The sequence below is a fragment of the Microcaecilia unicolor genome, chromosome 1, assembly GCF_901765095.1.
Source record: "Microcaecilia unicolor chromosome 1, aMicUni1.1, whole genome shotgun sequence".
NCBI classification, from domain to species: Eukaryota; Metazoa; Chordata; class Amphibia; order Gymnophiona; family Siphonopidae; genus Microcaecilia; species Microcaecilia unicolor.
In genome coordinates this window covers 304,720,059-304,746,665 of record NC_044031.1, presented here as the reverse complement: position 1 = coordinate 304,746,665, position 26,607 = coordinate 304,720,059, and the positions used below count along the sequence as shown (strand labels likewise).

General features: G+C 42.6%; 1 protein-coding gene across 2 annotated transcripts in view; it reads left to right on the top strand.

The window, feature by feature from the left end:
• Positions 1-22,012, top strand: part of XRCC6 (X-ray repair cross complementing 6) — a 141,038-nt gene extending 119,026 nt beyond the window's left edge. For both annotated transcript variants that reach the window (XM_030207770.1, XM_030207781.1), the window contains exons 11-13: positions 10,026-10,126; positions 11,921-12,034; positions 21,675-22,012. In XM_030207770.1, the coding sequence (XP_030063630.1) occupies positions 10,026-10,126; positions 11,921-12,034; positions 21,675-21,877 (418 nt within the window). In that variant the 3' untranslated portion in view covers positions 21,878-22,012. The remainder of the gene's footprint in view (positions 1-10,025; positions 10,127-11,920; positions 12,035-21,674) is intronic.
• Positions 22,013-26,607: the final 4,595 nt, after the last annotated feature.

Below are 26,607 nucleotides of genomic sequence, written 5' to 3'. Positions count from 1 at the left end.
AATCTGGAACACTCTCAAGGCTTTCAGAGATCGGCTGTCCAACCAAATTATCTTGATTCAAACAGACAATCAGGTTGTGATGTACTACAGCAACAAGTGGGGGGGGGGGGGGGGGGGGGACCAGATCTTGCCCTCTGTGTCAGGAGGCCGTCCAGATGTGGCTTTGAGCGCGCCATCACTGCATGTTTCTCCAAGCCGCTTATCTGGCAGGCGTAAACAACAGTCTGGCCGACAGGCTGAGCAGGGTTATGCAACCTCACGAGTGGTCGCTGAATATGGGCGTGGCCCGCGAGATTTTCCGAGTGTGGGGCACCCCCTCGGTGGATCTCTTTGCCACTCAACTAAATCACAAGGTCCCTCAGTTCTGTTCCAGGCTTCAGGCCCAAGGCAGACTAGCGTCAGATTCCTTTCTCCTACATTGGGGAACAGGCTTTCTGTATGCATATCATCCCATACCTCTGGTGGGGAAGACTTTGCTGAAACTCAAGCAAGACCGCGGAACCATGATCCTGATTGTGCCTTCTTGGCCGCGTCAGATTTGGTTCCCTCTTCTTCTGGAATTGTTTTCCAAAGAACCGTGGAGATTGGCGTGTTTTCAGACCCTCATCACTCAGAACGAGGGGTCGCTTCTACATCCCAACCTCCAGTCTTTGGCTCTCATGGCCTGGATGTTGAAAGCATAGAATTAGCTTCCTTAGGTCTTTCGGAGGGTGTCTCCCGGGTCTGGCTTGCTTCCAGGAAAGATTCCACTAAGAGGTGTTAACTCTTTTAAATGGAAGAGGTTTGCCATCTGGTGTGACATCAAGGTCATAGATACCTTTTCTTGTCCTACACAGACCCTGCTTGAATACCTTCTACACTTATCAGAGTCTGGTCTCAAGACCAACTCCATAAGGGTTCACCTTAGTGCAATTAGTGCTTATCATCAGCGTGTAGAAGGTAAGCCTATCTCTGGACAGCCTTTAGTTCGCTTCATGAGAGGTTTGCTCTTGTCAAAGCCCCCTATCAAACCTCCGCCAGTGTCATGGGATCTCAACTTCCTTCTCACCCTGCTGATGAAAGCTCCTTTTGAGCCACTGAATTCCTGCCATCTGAAGTACTCGACCTGGAAGGTCATTTTCTTGGTGGCTGTTACTTCAGCTAGTAGGGTCAGTGAGCTTCAAGCCTTAGTAATGGATGCACCTTATACTAAGCTTCATCACAACAGAGTAGTCCTCCGCACGCACCCTAAGTTCCTGCCAAAGGTGGTGTCTGAGTTCCATCTGAATAAGTCAATTGTCTTGCCAACATTCTTTTCCTGTCCTCATGGCCCACCCTGGCGAAAGCAGCTTGCACACCTTGTACTGCAAAAGAGCATTGGCCTTTTACATAGAGCGGACGAAGCCCTTCAGACAGTCCACTCAGTTGTTTGTTGCTTTTGATCCCAAAAGGAGGGGAGTCGCCATCGGTAAATGCACCATTTCCAATTGGCTAGCAGATTGCATTTCCTTCACTTATGCCAAAGCTGGGCTGACTCTGGAGGGCCATGTCACGGCTCATAATGTCAGAGCCATGGCTGCGTCGGTGGCTTACTTAAAGTCAGCCTCCATTGAAGAGATTTGCAGAGCTGCGACATGGTCTTCAGTCCACACTTTCACATCTCATTACTGCCTTGAGCAGGATACCTGACGCAACAGTCTGTGCTGTAGAATGTGTTTGAGGTTTAGCATCCAACTCCACCCCACCCCCCAGGCCAGGTTTTATTCTGTTCCAGGCTGCACTCTCAAGTTAGTTGTATATAGTTTTAGTTTTAATGTATGTTACGTCCTCACCGTTGCGAGGCCCAACTGACCAACTGTTGTTGTTTATGAGTGAGCCTGGATGCTAGGGATACCCCACTTATGAGGATTATTCAGCCTGCTTGTCCTTGGAGAAAATGAAGATACTTACCTGTAGCAGGTATTCTCCGAGGATAGCAGGCTGATAATCCTCACAGACCCACCCACCTCCCCTTGGAGTTGTCTCCTCTATCACTGTTTTTTACTCTTCACTTAACTGAAGAGTGCAGCTGCGCCGCAGGCAGGAAGGCACTCGGTGCATGCACAGTTTGACTGTCCTTGGAGAATACCTGCTTACAGGTAAGTATCTTCGCTTTACAGCTCCTGCTCCAGATGCTTCTCAGATATTATACAGCCTTGCGTACTAACATTGTCAGCAAGGCTTTCCAGGTCTGGATTTGATCTTATTCCAAAGGCAAGAAGTAGCTGTTCACCATTAGTGAATTGATCAAATTATTTTCACTGAAATAATTATTCTAAGAAAGTTAGTATGAGGCTACTTTCTTGAATAACCTCTTTACAGATCCTGGACACATTTATGTAATTAGTTAATGGTCTATTCCCTTATTCTTGGAGACCAGACCATAATAACTTCTATTACTAAGTTTGTATATGTAAAATGGATTTAAAGCCAATATTTTGTTTCTAGCTTAGCCTCAGACACAGGTCTTTTTTCAGAGAGTCATCTGTGTCATGTTTGTTCAAATGATGAAGGCTGCACTGCTTTCCTAACGTATAGGTTTGATGCAGTGAGGACAAAGAGATAAAAAAAGAGAAAGGAGAGAAAAGAACAGGGATGGAAAAGAGAAAAAGAGAAACGAAAAAAATATATATTTTTGACCTGGTTGTTTCTCATGTATAAATGGGAAATCGAGGCACTAGAGGGAGTAGCACCTCTGGGTGTATTTTAAGAGGATAAGGGTGTGGGAAGAAATAGGACGGAAGGGGATGATGGTAGGTAAAAGAGGGTTAGGTACTACATTATAGTTTTGGTGGGAGGGCAGTGGGATGGGGATGGCTTTAGGGGATGGGATTGGTTTGGGTGGGTTAGTCGGAGCCCAGAAATTGAGGTTTGCTGACATGCTTGGTAGTTTGTATTTAAAGTGCGTGTGCTTCCTTTTGGTGGAGAGGAGTTGTGGTTCAGTGGGGTTGGTGGCCGGGACATCCCCCTGGACTATATTACCTACTAATTCTGTACACAGTCTTTGAGTTTTGCCTCACTGTCCTTTAAGATTTTGACATGGTATGTTGGGGATATCCATTCACCAGTCAAGAGACTAAAGGTTTTGCAGGTTTTCAACATCAAAAATCTTCAATACTTCAATAGTTTCCTTACAAGAGACACATTTGGATGGAGTAGAACACAGTAAGCTCTGTCTCTGGTGGGTGGGATCTTACTTGGAATCTCCTGCATGGGAAAGAAGGTTGGAGTGATTATATTGATAAAAAAGGTTATTCTTTAATTACCCACAAAGTGATCCATGACGAGAAGGTTAGATTTGTCATTGCCCATGTACCATTGAATAGAGAACATTTAGTATTATACATTGTATATGCTCCTAATACCTTTGACAAGTGCTTCAATAACCAACTCATACATACCTTACATAATTTTGGAAACGCACCAGTTTTGATGGGGGGTGATTTTAACGAGGCCTCTGATCTTTCTCTAGATAGATCTCTCCCCTCGGGAAGGGAAATGTTGAGAACTACGGGGGGGGGGGGGGGGTGCTCAATGTTGTGTACACTGGACTTGGAGGACCTTATATCCCACTGAGAAGGGTTATACACAGCTTTCTAGAGCACACTCCATATCTAGAATTGATTATTACTGTCCAGAGCTATTTTTACTTTAGTGGTTGACACTGACATAGGCCCAATAGAGATCTCAGACCATGCGTGGGTGAGATTAACTTTAAGGTTTGACTTGTCTTTGTCAGGTACCTTTCAATGGAAATTTCCTCAGTGGTGTTCCTTGGTCAGCTCTGCACCCCCCCTCCCCCGGGTGCAGTGTCGTCTTCCCACCCCCTCACCCCGGGCACATCATCTCAAGACTCCCCCTGGGTGCATTGCCTCTTACCTCCTGGGGTGCAGGGAGCAGCTGCATGGCTGTAGGCTCCACCAGTTCCCTGTGCCCCAGAACAGGAAGTAACATCAGAGGGAGCAGGGAACCGGTGGAGCCGACAGCTGCGCGGATGCTCCTTGCACCCCCCCTCCCACACACACACCGTGCGCCCAGCCCTCGTACACCACTGAATTTCCTCTTCAACTACATAAAGATGTCAATTTTCAGGCATTTTTTCTTTCAAAATGGAAGAACCTTATATCCCACTGAGATGGGTTAAACACAGCTCACTAGAGCACACTCCATGTCTAGAATTGATTATTACTGTCCAGAACTATTTTTACTGTAGTGGTTGACACAGGCCTGATAAATATCACCCCTATGGATACCTGAATGTGGAGTTCCCCAAGGATCCCCCCTCTCTCCAACCCTCTTCAACCTAATGATGATACCTTTAGCCAAACTTCTAGCTAATCAAAATCTCAACCCCTACATATACGCAGATGATGTCACGATATACATACAGTTCAAACAAGATCTAAACGAAATCACCAACGAGATCAACCAGAGCCTCCAAATCATGCACTCCTGGGCGGATGCATTCCAGCTAAAACTCAACGCAGAAAAAACACAATGTCTTATACTCACCTCACAACACAACACAAACAAATACTCCACCATAACCACACCATACTGCTCTCTTCCCGTTTCACAAAATCTGAAAATTCTTGGAGTTACCATTGACCGAAACCTCACATTCGAAACCCACGTGAAGAACACAACAAGAAAGATGTTTTACTCCATGTGGAAACTCAAAAGAGTAAAACCTTTCTTCCCGAGACACATCTTCCGTACCCTGGTACGGAAGATTAATGGTAATAAGTCATCTGGACTACTGCAACGCACTATACGCGGGCTGCAAAGAGCAGACCATCAAAAAACTCAAAACAGCCCAGAATACCGCTGCCAGACTCATATTTGGAAAAACTAAATATGAAAGCGCAAAACCCCTAAGAGAGAAACTTCACTAGCTCCCACTCAAGGAACGCATTGCGTTCAAGATCTGCACGATGGTACACAAAATCATTCACGCAGACACCCCAATATACATGTTAAACCTCGTGGACCTACCTCCCAGAAAAGCCATAAGATCATCCCACAAATTTCTCAATGTACACTTCCCCAGTTGTAAAGGACTAAAATACAAGCTGACACACTCATCCACCTTCTCTTACACGAGCACGCAGTTGTGGAATGAATTACCTACAGCCCTGAAAACTACTGACGAAATAAATACCTTTCGCAAATCTTTGAAGACACATCTCTTCAACAAGGCCTACAAAGAGAACCCATAGCCTTACAAAACTACCCAATAAACCACCCAATTATGACAGACCACCTTTTATATGATCCTCCCTAACACCTTCCCTCTCTCTTCCTGTACTTAATCTTTGTACATTAACAATTGTATCTGACATCCTGTAATGACTATGTACATTATCAATTGTATCTGACATCCTGTAATGACTATGTAACAACAAAACTCTGTAAGCCACATATCCTGTATTGACTATGAGGCATATTTTCAAAGCACTTAGCCTTCCAAAGTTCCATAGGTTTCTATGGAACTTTGGAAGGCTAAGTGCTTTGAAAATACGCCTCACTGTCATAGCAAAACTCTGTAAGCCACATTGAGCCTGCAAATAGGTGGGAAAATGTGGGATTCAAATGCAATTAAAAAAAAAAAATAAATACAATCTCAGATCATGCTTGGGGTGAGGAGAAATCTTAGCCTATTCAAGCAATCAAAAAAAGTTAAGAAACCGAAAAATAGTACACTTTAAACATCATAAGAATATTGAATCAGACCAATGGTCCATCTAGCCCAGTATCATGCTTCCAACAGTGGCCAATCCAGGTCATACATACGTGGCAGAAACCCAGTTAGTAGCAACATTCCATTCTACCAATCCCAGGGCAAGCATTGGCTTCCCCCATGTCCATCTATGGAGTTTTCCTCCAGGAGCTTGTCCAAACCTTTTTTTAAACCCAAATATGCTAATCACCATTACCAGGGCAACAAGTTCCAGAGCTGAATTATTCTTTGAGTGAAAAAATATTTCCTCTTAATTGTTTTAAAAGTATTTCCATGTAATTTCATTGAATGTCCCCTGCTCTTTGTATTTTTGAAAGACTGTAAAATCGATTCACTTTTACACGTTCTACATCACTCAGGATTTTGCAGACCTCAATCATATCTCCCCATAGCCGTGTTTTCCAAGCTAAAGAGCCCTAATTTCTTTAGCCTTTCCTCATATGGGGGAGTTCCATCCCCTTTATCATACAGAGTCCACTCAGCTTTTTGCTTCTTTTGACCCAAACTAGATGGAGGTAGCCATCAGCAAACACACGATTTTTAATTGGCTAGCAGATTGCATCTACTACTACTACTACTACTTAGCATTTCTATAGCGCTACAAAGCGTACGCAGCGCTGCACAAACATAGAAGAAAGACAGTCCCTGCTCAAAGAGCTTACAATCTAGTAGACAAAAAATAAAGCAAACAAATCAATTAATGTGTAGAGGAAAGAGGAGAGGAGGGTAGGTGGAGGTGAGTGGATACAAGTGGTTACGAGTCAAAAGCAATGTTAAAGAGGTGGGCTTTCAATCTAGATTTAAAGATGGTCAAGGATGGGGCAAGATGTAGGGGCTCAGGAAGTCTATTCCAGGCATAGGGCGCAGCAAGACAGAAGGAGCGAAGTCTGGAGTTGGCAGTAGCAGAGAAGGGAACAGATAAGAAGGATTTATCCAGGGAACGGAGTGCACGGGAAGGGGTGTAGGGAAGGACGAGTGTGGAGAGATACTGGGGAGCAGCAGAGTGAGTACATTTATAGGTTAGTAGAAGAAGTTTGAACAGGATGCGAAAACGGATAGGGAGCCAGTGAAGCGACTTGAGGAGAGGGGTAGTATGAGTAAAGCGACCCTGGCGGAAGACGAGACGGACAGCAGAGTTTTGAACCGACTGGAGAGGGGAGAGGTGACTTAAGTGGGAGGCCAGCAAGAAGCAGATTGCAGTAGTCCAAACGAGAGGTGACAAGGGTGTGGATGAGGGTTTTGGTAAAGTGCTCGGAAAGAAAGGGGCGGATTTTACGGATGTTGTAAAGAAAGAAACGACAGGTCTTGGTGATCTGCTGGATATGAGCAGAGAAGGAGAGAGAAGAGTCAAAGATGACTCCAAGGTTTCGAGCTGAGGAGACAGGGAGAATGAGAGAGCCATCAACAGAAATAGAAAACTTTAATATATTCAACGGCACTATCCATTAAATGCCGTGGCCAGTGCTTAACCCTAGCTGACTATCAGGCTCATTATTTATCACCAAAGAAATCCATCCATAAGTGGACCTGAGGACACCTAACAAAGTTATTGCACTGGCTGTACTTTTGTAAAAACAATTGCTATTTATTTATAGTCCATCTTTCAAATTTGGTTTAGACTGTAAGTACACGAATTGCGACTTGTGTTGAGTTTGAATTTAGAATGACAAGTGAATAAAAATCTGCCAAAGCCATGTTGCACAGTATTGTAATATATACAAATGTATCCAGTATTTGCTCTGAAACACCTACCTCATTTTTCCCATTTTTGTTACTGTTGCCTTGCAAAATCATTTTCTCTAGGACAGCAAGCAGATGCAAAGCTTTCTCAGTTTGGTAAGTTAGAAGATAAACGTCTACAAGTAGGAAACATACCGCCTGGGCAAACCTCTCTTCTGAGCAGTTCCCAGGAAAAAAAAAAAAAAAAGCAACACAAGACATTAGTCAGCATTATTCTGTAATACTAACAAGAGACATGCTTGGGTTAATTTTTTCCCTTTATTTTGCCTCTCCCCAAAGAGAACTATTCAAGAAACATGGATTTATTCACTGGTCATGAACTAGGCTGCCTGCCCTAAACAGTCTTTGGCCAAAAGGGTGCCAATACAGTGTTGGCTGCAAACGCCCCCTATTAGGATTAGCCTGATGGTTAGAGCAGTGGTCTGAGGACCAGGGAAGCCAGAATTGAAATCCTACTGAGGCTCCTGGTGACCCTGGACAAAATCACTTAACCTCCCCCCATTGCCTCATGCACAAACTTATATTGTAAGCCATTTAGTAACTTGAACTACTGATAAAGGCATGAACTAATCTAAATCCCTTTACAACATGCCCAGTAACTGCCATCCCTTAACAAATGATAGGTCCTTTCTGCCACAGCACAGTAGTTGCCAAACATCTCCTTCACTTATGCCCAAGCTGGGCCTACTCTAGCGGGTCTTGTCAAGGCTTATAATGTCGGCGTCAGGGCTGTGTCAGTAGCCCACTTATGGTCAGCCTCCATAGAGGAGATTTGCAAAGCTGCAACATGGTCTTCTGTCCACACATTCACATCTCATTACTGTCTTGAGCAGGATACCCAATGTGATAGCCGATTTGGTCAGACAGTCCTGCAGAATTTGTTTGGAATCCAATTCCCCCCCCCCCCCCCCCCAACCGGCCTAATTTTCTTTGGTTTCAGGCTGCACCTTCACAACTACTATGTAAGTAGTTTCAGGTTCACATTGAGGCCTTGACGATTCGAGTCCATATTATCCTAGCATTGTTGTTTTCAGTGAGCCTGGTAGCTAGGGATTCCCAGATGTGGCCTGCTTGTCCTTGGAGAAAGCAAAGTTACTCACTGTACCAGGTGTTCTCTGAGGATAGCAGGCCAAGTATTCTTGCACACCCTTCCAGCTTCCCTTGGAGTTGTATTCTTTAGCTATTTTACATATACAAACATCTAATGATCAGACTCAATCCATATTACTGCTGTCTTAAAGGAACCTTGGTTTATGGCCTCTGGTTAAGCAGTGTCTCTGCAGGAACTGGACAGAGTTTGTATAAAAGTAGGAGGAACCCCTCCTGCTCTAGATAAGTTGCAAGTGAATATTCTTGGTGCTATAGCCCATCAAAGGAAACAGAAAAACAGAGGTGGTGATGCATGGCCAAAGATGCAATTTGAGTTCAGTTTCTTTTGGTCTACTTTAACAACTTTATTGTAGGATAACAACACAGACCCAACATAGCCATGTTTTGTCTAAATAGGCTGCGTCTGGAACAGTGGAAATCATTGCTTTGTGATGCTATATACAAATGCACTGTCAAAGAGGAAAGGCAGTTTCTTTTGCAGCGTTAAGGGAGTTGCATCTTTAATTTGATTTATGTTTTGGGAAGAAAGTCATGTTTACTCTGATGCTTGATGTCCATTGACCCTGATGCAGCCTATTTAGTTGAAACATGGACACATCGGGTCTGGGTGGTTATCCTACAATAAAGTTGTTGAAATCTGAATCCTGGACTTTTCGTCTACTTTATCTTTGGCGGTAGCCCAGCAAAGGCAAACTCCAATTTAGGAAGAGAGCCCAAGGAGGAGGGGAAAACTATTGGGCCAAGAGAATATTCTGTTAATCAGTTTGCTTGCATAGTCTTGAAACAGGACATCTTTTGCTCAAGGACTTTAATTCTATTCTACTTCCACCGTGTAATTGCCTCTTACGTAGCAGTGAGGAGAATGGAGGGACCCTTGCTTCGCTTCTTCTGTTGTAATCACAGGCACAGAAACAATTGGGGGGTGAGGAGAGGAATCTAGAGGACAGAGAGTTTACTTTTGTACTGCCTTGTGTTTGATTGCTTATTGAGATTTATTCACTGTCATTATGAAGAAATTCATTCAAGGCAGTGTACAGTAGGTACAGCTGACAAAAAACTTTTATTTGATTTATTAACTTTATATAATACTTAACACAGCCAAAATTCTAAAGTGATTTATAATAGACAATATCAACATACAATATTTTTTTTAAAAACAGTTACAGAACTGAACAGAAATTTTCATACTCGGCACAAATTTAATCTGTAAACAGCATACAATAGTGAACTGATCAAATATAAGTATAAATACAATCAATGAGATAAATTTGGAGTTGGAAAAGTGAATCTTAAAAATAGGAGTAATAGGATACAGTATCAGTATCGTATGCACATAGTAAAACAGTCATGTAATAGAAATATGATAAATGTTAGCAAAGCACAAGTGTTGACATCTTGTTCTTTCATATGCTTCCAGGAGCAATGATTTTGAGAACCCTGTGCTCCAGCAGCACTTCCGAAATCTGGAGGCCTTGGCCTTGGATCTGATGGAGCCTGAGCCAGTGAAGGACCTGACCTGTAAGTAGTCTGTGGCCTCTGTAGGGTATCTTACTGTACTTCCATTGCTACTAAAATAAAAAATCTATATACTAGAAGCTTTCAGTTATACCTATAGAGTCCTCCTTTAAAAAAATGATTTACTTTGCTTAACTTCAGTTCTGATGAAAGGGGACAGATTAATGTTACTGATAGTTGGTCTTTAATTCATACACAGTACATTCACATGTGTATCCACTGCCCTGCACCGGTGCCTGATCCCTGCTGTAGTTTGAGAAATGCTCAGTCTCCAGCCACATTTCATAGATGAGCAGCTGGATGTCAGTTACTAGTGATTTTTTACTGAGATGGACACTTCCACTGCCTGCGCCATTCCACATAAGACAACAGTTTTCAAATAGAGATATTTAGAACAGAGCACTGTCAAGCCAGTTGCAAATCATTGATAAAGAAGGCTAAAAGAGAATATGAAGAAAACCTTGCCGTGGAGACAAAAACTTATAGTAACACTTTTTTCAGGTATATCAGAAACAGGAAACCTACGAGAGAATCTATGGAACAATTAGATCAGGAAGGAGCACTTGGGGAGGATAAGGCCATAGCAGAGAAATTGAATGAATTCTTTTTCTTTGGTCTTTACAGAAGAAGATGATATTAGAGTTATATGAGTTTTTCAACAACAGAGTGGTCTTGTAGAAGATAAATTTGCATGCCTTACCTTCATTGTATGCAAATTTATCTCATGCATATTCATTGTTGGTATCCTGAAAAACTGACTAGCTAGGTGTGTCCCAAGGACTGGGTTGAGAATCCCTGCTCTAAAGTCATGTCACGGCTGATAGTATCAGAGCTATAGCTTTGTCTGTAGCCTACTTGAGGTTAGTCTCCATTGAAGAAATTTGCAGAGATACAATATGAACTTCTGTCCATACATACACATCACATCATTGTTTAGAGCAGGACTCCTGACCTGACAGCTGGGGATTTAGAATCAAGCTCCACCCTAGTCCAAATTATTTTCTTTTCCAGACTGCATTCAAAAAAAACAAAATATATACATTGGCAGAGTTTGGGTGTGGCAGCAGAATTACTTACCTTCAGCATTTGTTCTCCGGGGTAGCAGGAGATATATCCTCACAATGTAGATGACATCATCCGATGGAGCTGAGCATGGAAATTGCTTTACAGATCTACAAAAACTTTTGAGAGTGTTTAACCTTCCACATGTGCATCTCCCCACCTGCTATCACAAGGAGGAATATGAATCCTGCTGTCCCCAGAAAACATCTGCTACAAGTAATTTGTTTTCCAAAGAGGACAAGTGGGATACCTTGATCCTCACATATAGGACTCCCTAGCTACATGCTGCTAAAAAATGGGAAGTAACAAAAATAAAGGGGCGGTAACAAAACATGTGTTTCAAACTGGTGAAGGCACAAAACAGATAACCTGTAACTTGTTTTGCTTGACCTCTGAAAACTTTTCCTGGCTTTGCTCATTCATTACATAAATTGTTAGGGACCCATTGTACCTCTGTGGTTTGGATATCCTACATCAGTGTTTCCCAAGTCAGTCCTGGAGTACCCCCTTGCCAGTCAGGTTTTCAGGATATCCACAATGAGTATGTATGAAAGAGATTTGCATACACTGCCTCCATTGTATGCAAATCTCTTTTGTACATATTCATTGTGGACCGACTTGGAAAACACTGTCCTGCATTGTAACTCTGTGTTGGCACAGCTACGATTCTCTTGTTCAGTGCTGGCTGTGTTGATGTGTTCTAAAATAAAAATTTGCAATGTTTTGTTTTGTCAGTGCCCAACGTGGAGATGATAGGCCGTCGGCTGGGACCTCTAGTAGAAGAATTCAAGGAACTTGTTTATCCTCTCAATTACAATCCTGAAGGCAAGGCTGTAAAACGAAAACAAGGTAAGAAATGCTTGATACTGGTGGTTTCTTTGCCATCTGATAATGTGAAGTGACCTTGCCGTACTCATAACCTATTACTTGTTTAGGAGATTTTGCTTTTTCTTTTAGCGCTAAAACATAGGAGAAATTTGTAGCTGTTTTTCTTCTTGGTGTTCAACTATGAATGCAGCAGTATGTGATGCCTAATTTGTTTGACCCCATTCAGATCTGTACTTACAACTTCTGGCCAGGGATAGGCCAACATTTTTATTCAGTGACTGTGTTGGGCGTCATGACAGGGGAGCAAGGCTGTTAGGGTGGTCTGTAGTACCTCTGGCAGACATCTGAAGAGAGGAGAGGGGGAATTCAAAGAGTGGGAAATGAGGAGGCTAAAGATTGTAACACATTGTTTCAATATCTTTCATAATTCCCAGCAATCTCCTTGCGCCTCTCTTACTGCTGACAGCAAGGCTGGTTCTTCCTCTCTTCCTTTCCACATTGGTGGTTGGTCTGCACAGTTGCTGATGCCAGCTGACACAACCCCCCACTGCTTCCTCTTTGGCTGTATGGCCGAAACACTGGTGCTCTGACTCCATCCTCCTCCTGTTTACCCTAAAGCTTGTGAGATGCCCTAGTAATAGCTAGATGGTTTATTCTCCTACTTCTGCTAGTTGCAATTCAGTGCGGACCAGAACTCCCAGATCACTCTGGCGTTGTTGCAGGATAAAAACAAGTGCTGTTCTATTTGTGGGGTGCAAAGGTCGGTTGCTGCTATGGCAGGAAAATGCTTACAGTGTGAGGAGAAAGCTGCGGATGTCTTTCTCTGTACTGAAGGACTGTCAGATGACCAGCACTTTAGTTCCTCTGACTTATTACAGCTGGCAGTTAATGTGGCTGAAATAGCTGGAGACCCTATTTTGATGGAAACTGCTGACATATTCGCAGCATGCATGACGGCTGCTGCTAGTGTCAAGCCTCTTCAGTTGTCTCCCTCTGTGCTGGCAGTGATAGATCCTTCTCTTACAGGTAGGTTGCAGGACTTAAGTTTTGCTCAAAGTTTCTCATCTGAATTTATTCTAGTTTTGGTGTCTTCATATGGACTTGGGGAAAATCCACTATTTCTGGAATAAGCAGTATAAAATGTTTTGTACTTTTTTAGGATCTTGCCAGGTATTTGTGACTTGGATTGGCCACGGTTGGAAACAGGATGCTGGGCTTGATTGACCTTTGGTCTGCCCCAGTATGGCAATACTTATGTACTTATTTACTGTCTACTTTTTGCTTTACTTAATGTCCCTGCTTCTTTTAATGTAGCTGTTAAGTGACCCAGGTTAGAAAGGGTAGAAGATTAGGATGATAGGCTTTCCGTACTGTCTGGAGCAGAAGAGGAGTTAGGCTTAAATTTGGTAAAGCAGAAGTTTGGGCTAGAGTAAGAGAGCCTCCCTGCGGGGAGTGGATGAAGTTCCATCAGGAGAGGATAATTCTTTATCCACTTTTTAAGATTTCGATGGATGCCTAGCTTTAGTTCCTATTCCTAGGATCCCCTTTTGGCAGGTATCAGAAAGACTTCCAAGGCATTCCCTATCCTTAAGATGATAAATGATAACAGTGATGCGAGAAAGATTCCCCCTCCTGATTTCCCCTATTATTGCGTATGTGTAACACTGAATGGTTTCTGGTCTTTAAACAAAATACAATATTAGACAAAGGGAACCTGAGTAAATACATAATACAAGTTTTAAATTATTACTTCATTTATTTAAGGAACAAAGTTATCCAGCACCTATATCACCTGTGTGAGAAAGTAGCTGCATCCTAAGCGTAATAATTAGTTACACCACCTTTAGCAGCAATAATTGCAACATTGCTGTTAAGGAATCTTAGCCCACTCTTTGCTGAACTGCTTGAATTCAGACACACTCCTAGGTTTTTGTGCATCAACTGCTCATTTGAGGTCCTGCCACAGCATCTCTATCGGGTTCGAGTCAGGACTTTGGCTAGGCCATTCCAGAACTATCATTTTGTTTCTCCTCAGCCGTTTGGATGTAAAGACTTGCTTTTGTGTTTTGGATAATTGTCTTGCTGCATAATCCAATTATACTTCAGCTCCAGCTCACAAACCGATGACTGTACATTCTCCTTAAGAGTTGTTTTTTTTTGTTTTTTTTTTAGTACAGTGCAGAATTCATGGTTCCTTTAGTAATGGCAAGTTTTTCAGGTCCTGAGGCAGCAAAGCATCCCCACATCATCACGCTGCTGCCACCATGTTTGACTGTTGGTCTTACTGTAGAATGCTGCATTTGCTTTATGCCAGACATAACGGGCCCTGTGTTGACCAGAGTTCTACTTTTGACTCGTCTATCCATAGAACATTATCCCACAAGGCATGGGGATCACCTAGGTGTGTTTTTGCAAATGTTAGACGAGCATTGATGATCTTGGATGGCAGTGGTTTCTGCCTTGCTACTCTCCCATGAATCCCATTTTTCTCAGTGTCCACAATAAGAGACACTGTTGTGTCACCGTTATTGTGGAGTCATGAATATGACCTTAGCTGAGGCTAGAGAGATTTACAATTCTTTGGATGATCTGGGACATTTTATGACTTCTGGGACAAGTTGTCGATGCACCCTTTGAGGAATTTTGGCAAGCCGACCATCCCAAGTCTATTTCTTGAAGAATAAATATATTGATTTTGGCTAGTTCCTTTTCTGTTGGACCTTGAATCTGGAGGGCTTTATCCTTCAAGCTTGCTCCTATGGGAGTATTTTCTCCTTTTAATGGTCTTACTTCTGCTTTATGATAAATACTGATTGGCCTGGGGGTTGCACAAGGTTCTTAAGTGATGACATCACAGTAGTTCTCAGTCTCCACCTGTAAACAGGACAGCACAAAATCAAGTATCTGGGCTGGTCTGGAGCAATTCAAGGAAAGAAAATTAGTAGGTAAGAACTAATTTATGTGTCTAAAATATTTATCTTGTGCATATGACTAGCATCTGGCACAATAATTGTTTGCTTGGTTTTGAATTAACTAACGCCTAACAATTGATTTAACTAAAATCGAACTGATTTTTTTTGTTTCACTCAATTTTTATTCAAATCATTTTCTTCATAACTCAGAATAGAAACTTACAGAATACAGTACAATTTTAAACCATCTTTGTCCTGATCTCCTCAAGTACTATTAAGATAGTAAATAAATGTTTAGAAAGTGTTATAATTGATCTATATTTTTAGGTACCTGTTATTGTTTTGCTGATTGCACCTTTTCTGTTCATTGTTCTAATTTTTTGCATGACAATAAACATTTTTAGTTTATTGCCTCTGCTTGTCTGGACTGACTAAGAATTCTGGTGTGTTGGGTCTGTGAGTGTTTTCTGGGAACTGTGGGACCACTGTGTGGCCTCTGGTAACCTAGAAATCACTGGGGATAATTTGAGAGCGAGAGACTCGCCCAGAGGCAGTTGGGACCCAGTCGGTGGGAGGAGGGTGCTAGTGTAGAGCACAATTGGCAGGTGCAGGCAGACCTGAGCTGTGCTGGGGATAGACTCTCTAAGTGGTTGCAGGGTAGCCCCAGGCAGTGGCTAGGCATTTCGTGACAGCATGCATTTTATACTGGGTCAGCAGTCCTGCTAGAATTCAGTTGCCAAAATGGTAAAGAAAACAGCACATCTCTTGCTTCACAGCTTGCTTGCACTTCATTATTGCCAATACCAGCTGGTATTGGACTTATATTGTGGACTACTTATTGAGTTCCATTTTGTGTCAACTGGGCTGCAGCATGATCTTCAGATACTAGCTGGTATTGGCAATAACAAAGTGCAAGCAAGCTGTGAAGCAAGAGATAAATGCCGTTTTCTAGAAGCCTAAAAAATAAGATGAGAAAGTTGGAGTATATAGCACTAAATGATGAGGCAGATAGGCATCTCAGAGTCTTGGTGGAAGGAGGACAATCAACGGGACACTCATATCAGGGTACAAATTATGTTTCAATGATAGAGGATCAAATTGGAGGGGGAGTTGCTCTATATGTTAAAGAGGGAATTGAGTCAGATAAAATAAGTATTCTACATGAAACAGCAGTGTGGAATCCTTGTTGATAGAGATTCCATGTGTGAAGGGAAAGAGTATACTGGTAGGGCTGTACTACTGTCCACCAGGACAGATGAAGAAATGTTTGCAGAAATTAGGAAATTGGGCAACATTATAATGGTAATTTCAATTAACCTAATATTGACTGGATAAATATTACATCAGGGAGCGCTAGGGAGAAAAAATTAGATGTAATAAATTACTGCTTCTTGGAGCAACTGGTCCAAGAACTGACAAGAGGGGGAGCTGTTTTAGATCTAGTCCTTAGTGGTATGCATGTCGTGGTTCAAGAGGTAACAAGTGTTGGATCCTCTGGGAAACATTGATCATAACATGATCAAATTTGAGCTGATATCTGGAGTGAAGTCATTAAGGAAATCTACTGTTGCAGCATTTAATTTTCATAATGGTGACTATGACAAAATGAGGAAAATAGTTAAAAAGAAACTAAAAGGATCAGCTTCAAAGGTTAGAACTTAAATCAGGCATGGACGTTGTTTAAAAATACCATTGTGGAAACCCAGACCAGATGTATTCCATGTATTAACAAAGGTAGAAAGAAGAGCAAACAGCCAGCATGGTTAAAAGGTGAATTGAAAGAGGGTATTAGAGCCAAAAGACAATACGCTGAAATCTTCTGCCCAGTGAGTGGCGGCGGCCAAAAAAGCAAACAGGATGTTAGGAAGTATTAGGAAAGGGATGCAGTATAAGCCCAAGATTATTATAATGCCTCTGTATTGCTCTATGGTACTACCTCACCTTGAGTATTGCGTTCTATTCCAGTCGCCATATAGCGGAATTAGAAAAGGTTTAAAGAAGAGTGACTGAAATGATGAAAGGGATGGAACGTCTCCTGTATGAGGAAAGAGAGGTTAGGGCTCTTCAGCTTGGAAAAGAGATGACTGAGTAAAATAGAACAGATAAAACTGATTCACTCTTTCAAAGTACAAAGACCAAGGGACACTCAATGAAATTACATGGAAATACTTTAGAACTTGTTGCCAGAAGATGTGGTAACTGCAGTTAGTGTATCTAGATTTTTTAAAAAGTTTGGACAAGTTCCTGGAGCAAACGTTCATAGTCTTGTTATTGAGATTGACATAGGGGACGCCACTACTTCCCCTGGAATTGGTAGCATGGAATATTGCTACTAACTGGGTTTTTGCCAGGTACTTGTGACCTGGATGGGCCACAGTTGGAAGCAAAATACTGGGCTAGATGGACTATTGGTCTGACCCAGTTTGGCTGTTCTTATGTTCTTAACCCCTTTTTTGATGATTGAATAAAGCATGTGCCTTTACGGGTTCCTGTTTAGAAGTGTGTGAGAGGATTTTTTTTTGGAATCGGTTGTTTTTCTCCATGATTGGGAGTTTTTTTTATCTTGTTCTTTTTTTCCTCTTCCAAGAAACTGATGATAGGAATCTGACTCCTAATATGATAGGGGGGTATAAAGATTCCCATATAGTCTGTCAGGTCTGCCCTCTTCTCTGCCAGATTACCCTCCATGCATCTTTTCTAGTAAACACTCGCCACTTCCAAATTCTTTGGCAAGAAATCCACTATTTTCTGTAACAGAGCAGTGACATTAGTCCCTGGAGCTTCTACGTGAGACTTCTTGATTCCAAAGATGTTAGGAGACCTTAGACCCATCTTAGAGATCTAAATGAGTTCCGATCAAAGAAAATTCAAGATGAGCTCCCTGGCCCTGATTTTCCTCTTCATGGGTCACAAGGACTGCCTATGCATATTGAATCTCAAGGATACCTATACCCATAAATTCATTCTCCTGCATTACAGGCAGCTCCTCTAATTTGTTTTGCTGGGTCACATTACTAATATAGTCCTTCCTTTTGGACTTCCTGGCAGCACCAAGAGCCTGTATGAAGTACCTGGCAGTAGTTGTGGCACATATCTGCAAGCATTGAATTTTTGTCTTCAAATCTCTCCCATGGTTGCCAGACCAGCATAAACTTCCTTGAATGTTTGGGTTTCCTTATAATTAACCTTTCAACTTACTCAGAATATCCAGTACATAGGAGCATTGATAGAAACTGACACAGCACAGGTGTCCCTTCCCAAGGGCTGGGCTGAAGCCTAGCTTGTAAGCTTAAGGCTTTGCCTTCAGCAGGAGTTCATTCTCTGATCCTCCATTGCCGTATGGCTTCCACAGTTCAACTAACTTCTTATGCCCACCTTCTCATGTGACCATTAAAATCCTAGGAGAATCAATTTTTGCCATCCTTTGTTTTGTAGAATTGTCCTGTCTTCACAGGCTCCAAAGGTCCTTAAACTGGTGGAAATAAATCCACAACCTGACACTTGGCATTCATTCCATCAACAAACAGTAGTTACAGATGCATCCAGATTCGGGTAGGAAGCTTATTCTTGCTCCCTGGCCTCTCCACAATATTGGCCAGACGGAAGAGATGGCTGAAAATCTGCCTTCTCAAACTCTGAGTTATTTTCAACAGTTTAAAAGTTTTTATGGAGGAATTTCAAGGATAGTGTCCATTTTTTGATCCACTACTACTACTACTTAACATTTCTAGAGCGCTACTAGGGTTACGCAGCGCTGTACAATTTAACAAAGAGAGACAGTCCCTGCTCAAAGAGCTTACAATCTAATAGACATGGGTGTGTCCGATAGGTGTGTCCGGTCGGTCCAACCCATGATCCAGACCCATGATCAGTAATCATGTACTACATAAACAATCAAGGAGGCACCTAAGATTTTGACTTGCATGAGAAAGGGATGAGGCAGGAACTCCAGTGCAGGTCAAGAAAATTTTCTAGTTCCTGGGCTCTGAGTTGTCCATGAATTGGATGACATCACCCACCTGCATAGCTGATTTATGTTGCTGTCTATGGAGCGCCCCTGTTGCAGGTAAGCAACTTCAATTTAGGAGCTAAAACTAACATGCAACTTTTTAGTTACTACATAATTTGATGTATAATGCAGCATCTGCCATTCTTGTTTGTTCTGTGGTTTCTAGTTTTCCCAATCAGGGAGTAGCTTAGTCTGCTGTAAGCTGAGGAGTGGGAGGGATGAAGGTTAGAGAACCAAGTATAATCTGTCCTGCACCAGTTACCTGTCCCTCATATAGAGGGAATAACTCTTAAATATTTTGTACTTTTAGTGCTGTCCACTTTTGCTTCTAGCTGGGTTTTTAAAAATTAGCTTTCAAGTGCATTTCACAGTAGGCCTGTGCACTGTGGGTTGTGTTTAACATAGTTGCTGTATTGTGTGTGTGTTTGTTTATATATCTATATCTATACACATACACACGTGTGTGTGTGTGTGTGTATATATAGATATATAAGGAGGCTGCATGTTAATCTCGACGAACGCCACAATTAATCATGCTTAATAAAATTGATCTACCCGGTGCCTTACTTTCCCGTGTGGCTGCCCTTATGTTCTCTTTCCCTTCCTTCTTTCCGCTCCGGTCAGCATTCCTGCTGGGGAGCTCCTGATTGGCTCGTTATCCAGGGAGCCAGTGAGGAGCACCCCTATTGGGGTGCATGTTGAATATTGGCCTATACTCCCCAAGGCTTCCCCTCTACCACATATGCACTGCCACGCTGGGAAAAGACCCAAGGTCCATCAAGCCCAGCACTCCAGGTCCCAAGAACCTGGCAAAAACCCAACATTTAATAACGATCAATGGACTTTTCCTTCAGGAATCTATGCAGACCCCCTTTAAACTCAGTAAGGCCAGCTGCCGTCAGTACCTTCTCCGGCAATGAGTTCCAGAGTCTAACTACTGTAGGGTGTAAATAAATAATTAGGATAATAATTACCCACTGATTACTTATTCCAAGGTTCCTAGCTCAGCCTAGGGGAATCTTATACAGGAACCTTGGTGCTGGCACCCTGCCAGTGTTTGTTTCCCGTCAAAGAACAGAAGCCACGTCACAGATGATATATTATTATTTATTATAGATAAGAAAAATAGAAACACTCTGCAATAGCTTATATGCAATATAATATCTCTTACTGATATGCACACTAACAAAATATATTGTCTAACTATACTCTGATTCTCCTGAGACTACGTACAGTAATGGTTAGAACAGTACAAATGATATCCTAATGATCCTTATGGAAACTTTTCACATGTTATGCAAAATACATATTAGCAGCTTTCCCTGACCAAGAGCTGACATAAACCAGTCGTACTTAGATAACCACTGACTAATCCCAGACTAGGAAATATATCACTGTGATCTCACCATGCTGTCCTGATGACGGCCGCAGATGACACCGGAGCTGATTTTCCCAAAGACGCTATCGCAGCTGTCTGTGTCTTAGAAGTAGAGCAGGTCTTTCTCAGCAAACAAGCAGGTTTCCGTCTCTCCGTTGGTTCTAAGAGCCAATATCTCTGCCACAGGTATTTGCACCAGTTATGCAGGTCACAAGGTTGGTATCATACAGTCTCTGGCTCACCCCGAGCCTTGCTGGATTTCTCAGGTCTTCTCACCAGGTACCCCTCCTCCGAGGGTCTCCGACTAACAAACTTCTCCCACTCTTCCTGCGTTCTTCCAGACCTCCCGGTCAGGTGATAGCCCCCCCCCCCCCCCCCCCGGCAAGAAAATCTTCCTGGGTCCTCCCTCCCCCCCCCCCCCCCCACTACAAGGTCCGCCTCATTTCCTGTGATGTCAGAGTCTCATCAACATCCCCACAGAGCTTCCTGCCTCAGGTATGCAGGCAGTCTGGGGAGGGGGTGGGGGGAGGACAGGAGGGAAGAGAGATAGTCGCACAGGCTGTGACTGTATCTGTCTTCCACCTCCCTAGAATGTGTGCTGCCTGCCTGCATGCCTCATGAATCTCAGATCAGGCAAGCAGCACACAATCTTGGGGAGAGGTGCAGTCACAGTGTCTGTATCTCTGCCCTTTCCCTTTCCCTCCCCCTCCCCCCCCCCCCCCAAGGGCTGTGTGCTGCGTGAAGGCAGCACATAGTCTGGGGATTGGAGGGGGGTGGAAAGAGAGGTAGTAAAATAGTTATACAATATTGTTTGAAGTTTTCCCTGCTTCCTGTTTATTTTTTGTTTTTAAATTGTGTGATTAATCACGATTAAAAATTTTAACCCCCAAGGACTGAGACTTATTTCAAGTGAAATCATCAGCCTATGGGCATTCTGTTCTACTTTTATGGTAGCGTTTAAAAAAGGTTTGCAGAACTTTGTATGCTGCTGAATTTAATTTTTAAATCTGTTGGAGAGCATTTTAAGACGCTAGGAGATCTGCAGTGAATATTTATTTTATTTTATTTTTGTTACATTTGTACCCCGCGCTTTCCCACTCATGGCAGGCTCAATGCGGCTTACATGGGGCAATGGAGGGTTAAGTGACTTGCCCAGAGTCACAAGGAGCTGCCTGTGCCTGAAGTGGGAATCGAACTCAGTTCCTCAGGACCAAAGTCCACCACCCTAACCCTAACCACTAGGCCACTCCTCCACTACCTTATTCCTGAATATTTTCCTCCTAGATAGTCATGTATTCTTTTACTTATCAGATGGTGTCAGTTTTCCTTGATGATTTATTATAACATACCTTTCCACAACAGGTGAGGATAGAGGCCAGATGGAGAAGAAAATCAAGACTGAAGTTTCTGTTTCTGATGAAGATCTGAGAAGTTATGTGAAAAATAACACTCTGGGTAAACTGACAGTACCTGTGTTAAAGGAGGCGTGCAGACGCTATGGGCTGAAGGGCAGCAAGAAGCAGGAATTACTGGATGCATTGTCTGACTACTTCAAGAAGCACTGATGAAACAGTCAGAGTGAAGCTGCTGCCACCACATGAAATGGGGTCTATCTTGTCTGCAGTAAATCTGAAGAGAAATCTAATAGCTGGGTGCAGCAATACCAGTAAAAAGGCCTAATAAATGCAAGCTTTTGGGAGTGTTGAGGTCCTTTCCTTAAGCATTGTTTATATTAATTTTGTTTTGATTGGCTAGCAGCTACTTATGGAAGATTTGAGACAGAGAGAGATGTTCTGTTGTGCAGGAATCTATAAAACAACGACAATCTTGCAGTCTCGGTGTGAACTGTGCAAATGTAAGGGTGGGTAGACTTTGATAGTTTGGTATAGTGAAGTGTTGCCTATTCTGAGCAAGAGGCAGAAATTGTTTTGGTTATTAGTGTCTACAATAATTGTTTTAATTATTGTAGACACTGTACTTCATTTAGTTCAATCGTGTCTCTTAACTTGTGTTTCTATACTACATCACAGCCCAGGAGATTATAACCAGCCCCTAGGGTGACAACCTTAGCTGTATGCATTCCAGATACTGTCTACTACTCTGAATAATTTTACGGCAAACTTCAGAAAGTGCTTAAAGATCATCTGAGGTGAATGGTACAGGGAATCTTGCCCTGTGGCAAACAGTCATCGAAGTATAAATTTGTAGTTGCTCTAGAAATGGTTTGCCTTTCTCTTCCTGCAAGTGCCTTTACATTATCAGCCACATAAAGCATGGCAGTGGTAATAACCCTAGATGAGTGATGTACTTCCAGTAGTTAAAGACCACATTTTAAACATACATAGGTCCCCTCCTCTGCTAGAGACCTGCCAGTAGCTCAGATTTTGTTTAAATGTGTTCAGTAATCTATTTACCTCTCAATAAAAGTAGATTCTTTGATAATCTTTTGTAGACTGCATTTTTTTCAAACTTTCAGTCTTTATTAAAGTTTCTAGAAATTATAATTTTTCACAGTCCCCATGTACCCCACATTCTTGGTCACTGATCACCTCAACTTAGTATTCAGTAACTTGTTTCCATTACGTCCCAAGGATCAGTCCAGATACTCCAGACAAATGGATTGTGCCTCATAAGCTCCTGCGCTTAGCAACCAAGCCAGTATTCTCTATCTCCAGCAGTCAGGATAGCAGCTCCTGTGCGCTGTGGTGACTTCTGTGTGGCCTCCTGTCCTTCTTGCAGGTTCAGTTGAGTTTGGGGTTGAGAATATTCTGTGCCTCAGGTGTAAACCTAGTGGTCTAGGTCCCTGCTTGCGCCCCCATTGCCACTTTCTACCTCTTTATCTCAGTCTTCCCTTCTCTTTTTCTGCTGCCCTAACTTGGATATTTCAGAGGCACACAGGGGGGCGATGATCCTACTGTAGCTACGCTGTTTTTGAGAGTGAAATTGCTTCTGTTATCACAAAATCTATGGAGGCTTTAAACATTTCTTCCCCTGCTTCAGTCCTCTGGTCCTGCTCCATCTATTAAGTCAGGTACTAAGAAACCTGCTGTATCTTTCCATATTCATGAGGCTATACAGAAGCTTGTTGCAGCTCAGTGGGAGACCCCTGATTCTAATCTCTGTGTGGCTCATGCTATGTCCAAATTATATCCCCTTCTGCTGCCTGATTTAGAGCAGTTTGCCCAAGATGGATGCCCTTATTACAGTGGTTACTAAACATACCACTGGCCCTGTTGAAGGCGGCACTACATTAAAGGATATGCATGACCGCAAGCTTGAGACTTCCTTGAAGCTTGCCTTTCAACTAGCTGCATTAAATTCTCAAGCAGAAATTTCTTCTTCTTTTGTAGCCAGGGCTTCTTTATCGTGGCTTCAACAATTGTCCATGTTGGACTCGCTTCCATACTTTCTCCCAACCCTAGAGGTGGGGTTGTCTTATTTGTCAGACGCTCTTTATGATATTCTTCGAGCGTCAGCTAAGATCTTACTATAAAAGCAGTATTTCTAATTGCCATTTTGTTGGCACGGAGAGTTTGAGCTTCAAGCTCTCTCTTGTAGGGATCCCTTTCTCTACTTTTCTGACTCAGGAGTGTCCATATGGACAGGTCTTTGGCAACTTTTTGGCAGAGTCTAGGGCAATTTCATTGGCAGAGATCTGTTGGTCAGCAACATGGCCTTCTTATTCCTTTGTTAAGCATTACCATTTGGATATGTCTGCTCGAGCAGATGCTTCCTTTGGGGCCATGGTTTGTGCTGCAGGGATATCACAGTCCCTCCCCTCTTAAGAATTGCTTTTGTACATCCCATTTGTCTGGACTGACCTTTGGGACGTAATTGAAGGAAAAGTTACTTAATTACCTGATAATTTTTCTTTCCTTTAGTCCCAAAGGATCAGTCCAGAGCCCGCCCTTCAGTGATGGTTTCAGTTTTTCTGGGTTCTGTGTAATTTTGTGTGTGTTTAATTCTGGTTCTGTTATTTTTAAGGCACGAGTTTTGCCTTTTATTTCATAGTTCTTTTTCTGTCTAGAGGCTGGAGTTTTTTCTCTGGAAGTCACTCTTTCACTTCTTTGTTATTGAAAACTGGCTTGGTTGCTATGCACAGGAGCTTATGAGGCACAAATTAGAGTTCTCTACCTCCACCTGCTGGCAGATGGTGACAACCCATTTGTCTGGACTGAGCCTTTGGGATTAAAGGAAAGAAAATTATCAGGTAATTTCAAATGGAGGGCTAAGTGACTTGCCCACAATCAAGAAAGAACATCAGGAAGATTAGAGCCTTTCTTTCCCTGGTTCTCAGCCTGTTACTGTAACCACCAGGCTACTTGTCCATTTAAAGGCCTTCTCATTCTTTAACAAAGTGGCTAATACATGTTTTAAATAACTACAGTGTCTTCTGAAAGTCTTCCTACCCTTGTGCATTTTTTGCATTCTGGTGTCAACAAATACAATTCAAAATGCAAACTCCTACCTTAATGTATTTTGAATTGTATTTTTTTCAGACTCCAGAATGCAAGAAATGTACAAGGGTATAAAGATTTTCAGAAGACACTAGTTATTCAAAACAATTTTATGCTGGAGTTCTCTCAGCATCAACTTAGTCAACATGTGTTGACCTTTGTTTCTGTTGTATGGAGTGAATCTGAAGCAGCTTCATACTTCTTCCAGACTTACTTGGATCAGTTCAACTACTGTGATTTGGTACAATTGAGCTCTTTAACTTATGGACCTTTCTAAGGTAATTGTGGGAAGTAGAGCTAATTTGCTATGACAGAGGTCACGTGACGCGATGAGCGGGAGAAGACGCTAAGTGCGCAGCTCCTGCCTTCCCTTAGATTCTTTATCAAAAATTTGTCTCCAAAATTTGATACAACACCCCACAAACGAAGGTAAACGAAAGACATTTGAACGGAGAAAAGTTTGATACTACTTTGGGTGAGAATGACATCTAAGATCACCAGAAAAGAGAGAGAAAAGACCCGGCCACCCGACGACAAGATGGCGGCTCCGGCGAGCCCGGGGACATCAGCGGTGGGATCCGCATGGGCAGCCGAGATTGTTGGGGAAGTTACTCAGGCACTGGAAGCCATCCTAGAGAAAAAGCTGGGAGCGCTGGATAACAAGTTGGAACAACTACATAACAGCGTAACGCAAATACAATTGGACATGGGGCAATACCAACAACGGGCAAGCGATACGGAAGATCGTGTGGATAAGATGGAAACAGAAGTAAGTCGCTTACAAAAGCTAATCGCTACTTACACTGACAAAATTGAAGACCTCGAAAATAGATCGAGGCGTAACAATCTTCGCCTCGTAGGGCTCGCTGAAGACCAGGGAGAACGAGACCTGGCCAAATACCTTGAGACATGGCTTACCAAAGAACTACAGTTGCCGACTGCGCTGGGCCCGTTGCGAATTGAAAGGGCACACCGGCTGGGCCTTAAGCAGGGAGTAGAAGGGCGGCCCAGAGTAGTTATATGCCGCATACTGAATTTTGCCCACAAGGTAGCCATTTTGCAGGCGTTGAGAAGCGGGAAAGATCTGCACAGCAGCAATAGGAAGGTCTTATGTTTTGAAGATTACTCGGCCGCGGTAGCAGCGCAACGAAAGAAATTTTCCCCAGTGTGCTCGAAGCTGATACAGCGAAAAGTTAAATTCGCATTGATGTATCCTGCGAAGCTGCGAGTGACTTACCAAACGGGAAATAAAATATTTACTACAGCAGAGGAGGCGAAAGAATTCCTAGAACAACTGGACGGAGAAAACTGAAGCTCCACTATGCTCACATGAAGAAAGTATAAAACTGGAGGAGACAAATAACCAGTGCACCAATTGATGGCACTAAATTCAAGAAACCTCAACTGAAGGTTAACAGTAATAAATAATACTTTCACCCTAAAGTTGAGACTGTGTTAAATTAAACATAACAGAACGGATATGGGCATATACAGCGGAAAACATCACCCAGATGCAGAAAGGATAAAATACAGTATTCAATTGTGAACAGGGTCCCAATGGATGATTCTGCGTTTATAGTGGAAACTGAGATTACAAAAGACGATACAGTAAGATAGCACTGAAACACAGACTGAACAATTTTGAAGAGGGACAATGCAAACCATCTAAGATCACTAACTTAACCACAACAGACATCTCGATCTAATCTGGCAGCAGGTAATACAGAGATGAAGAAAGGTATGATGAATAAATGTGTCAAGCTGTACTGTTGCTACTATTAAATTGATTTGCAAGATCTCAGATTAAAGATAGATACAACGATTGTGGAAATAGCAAA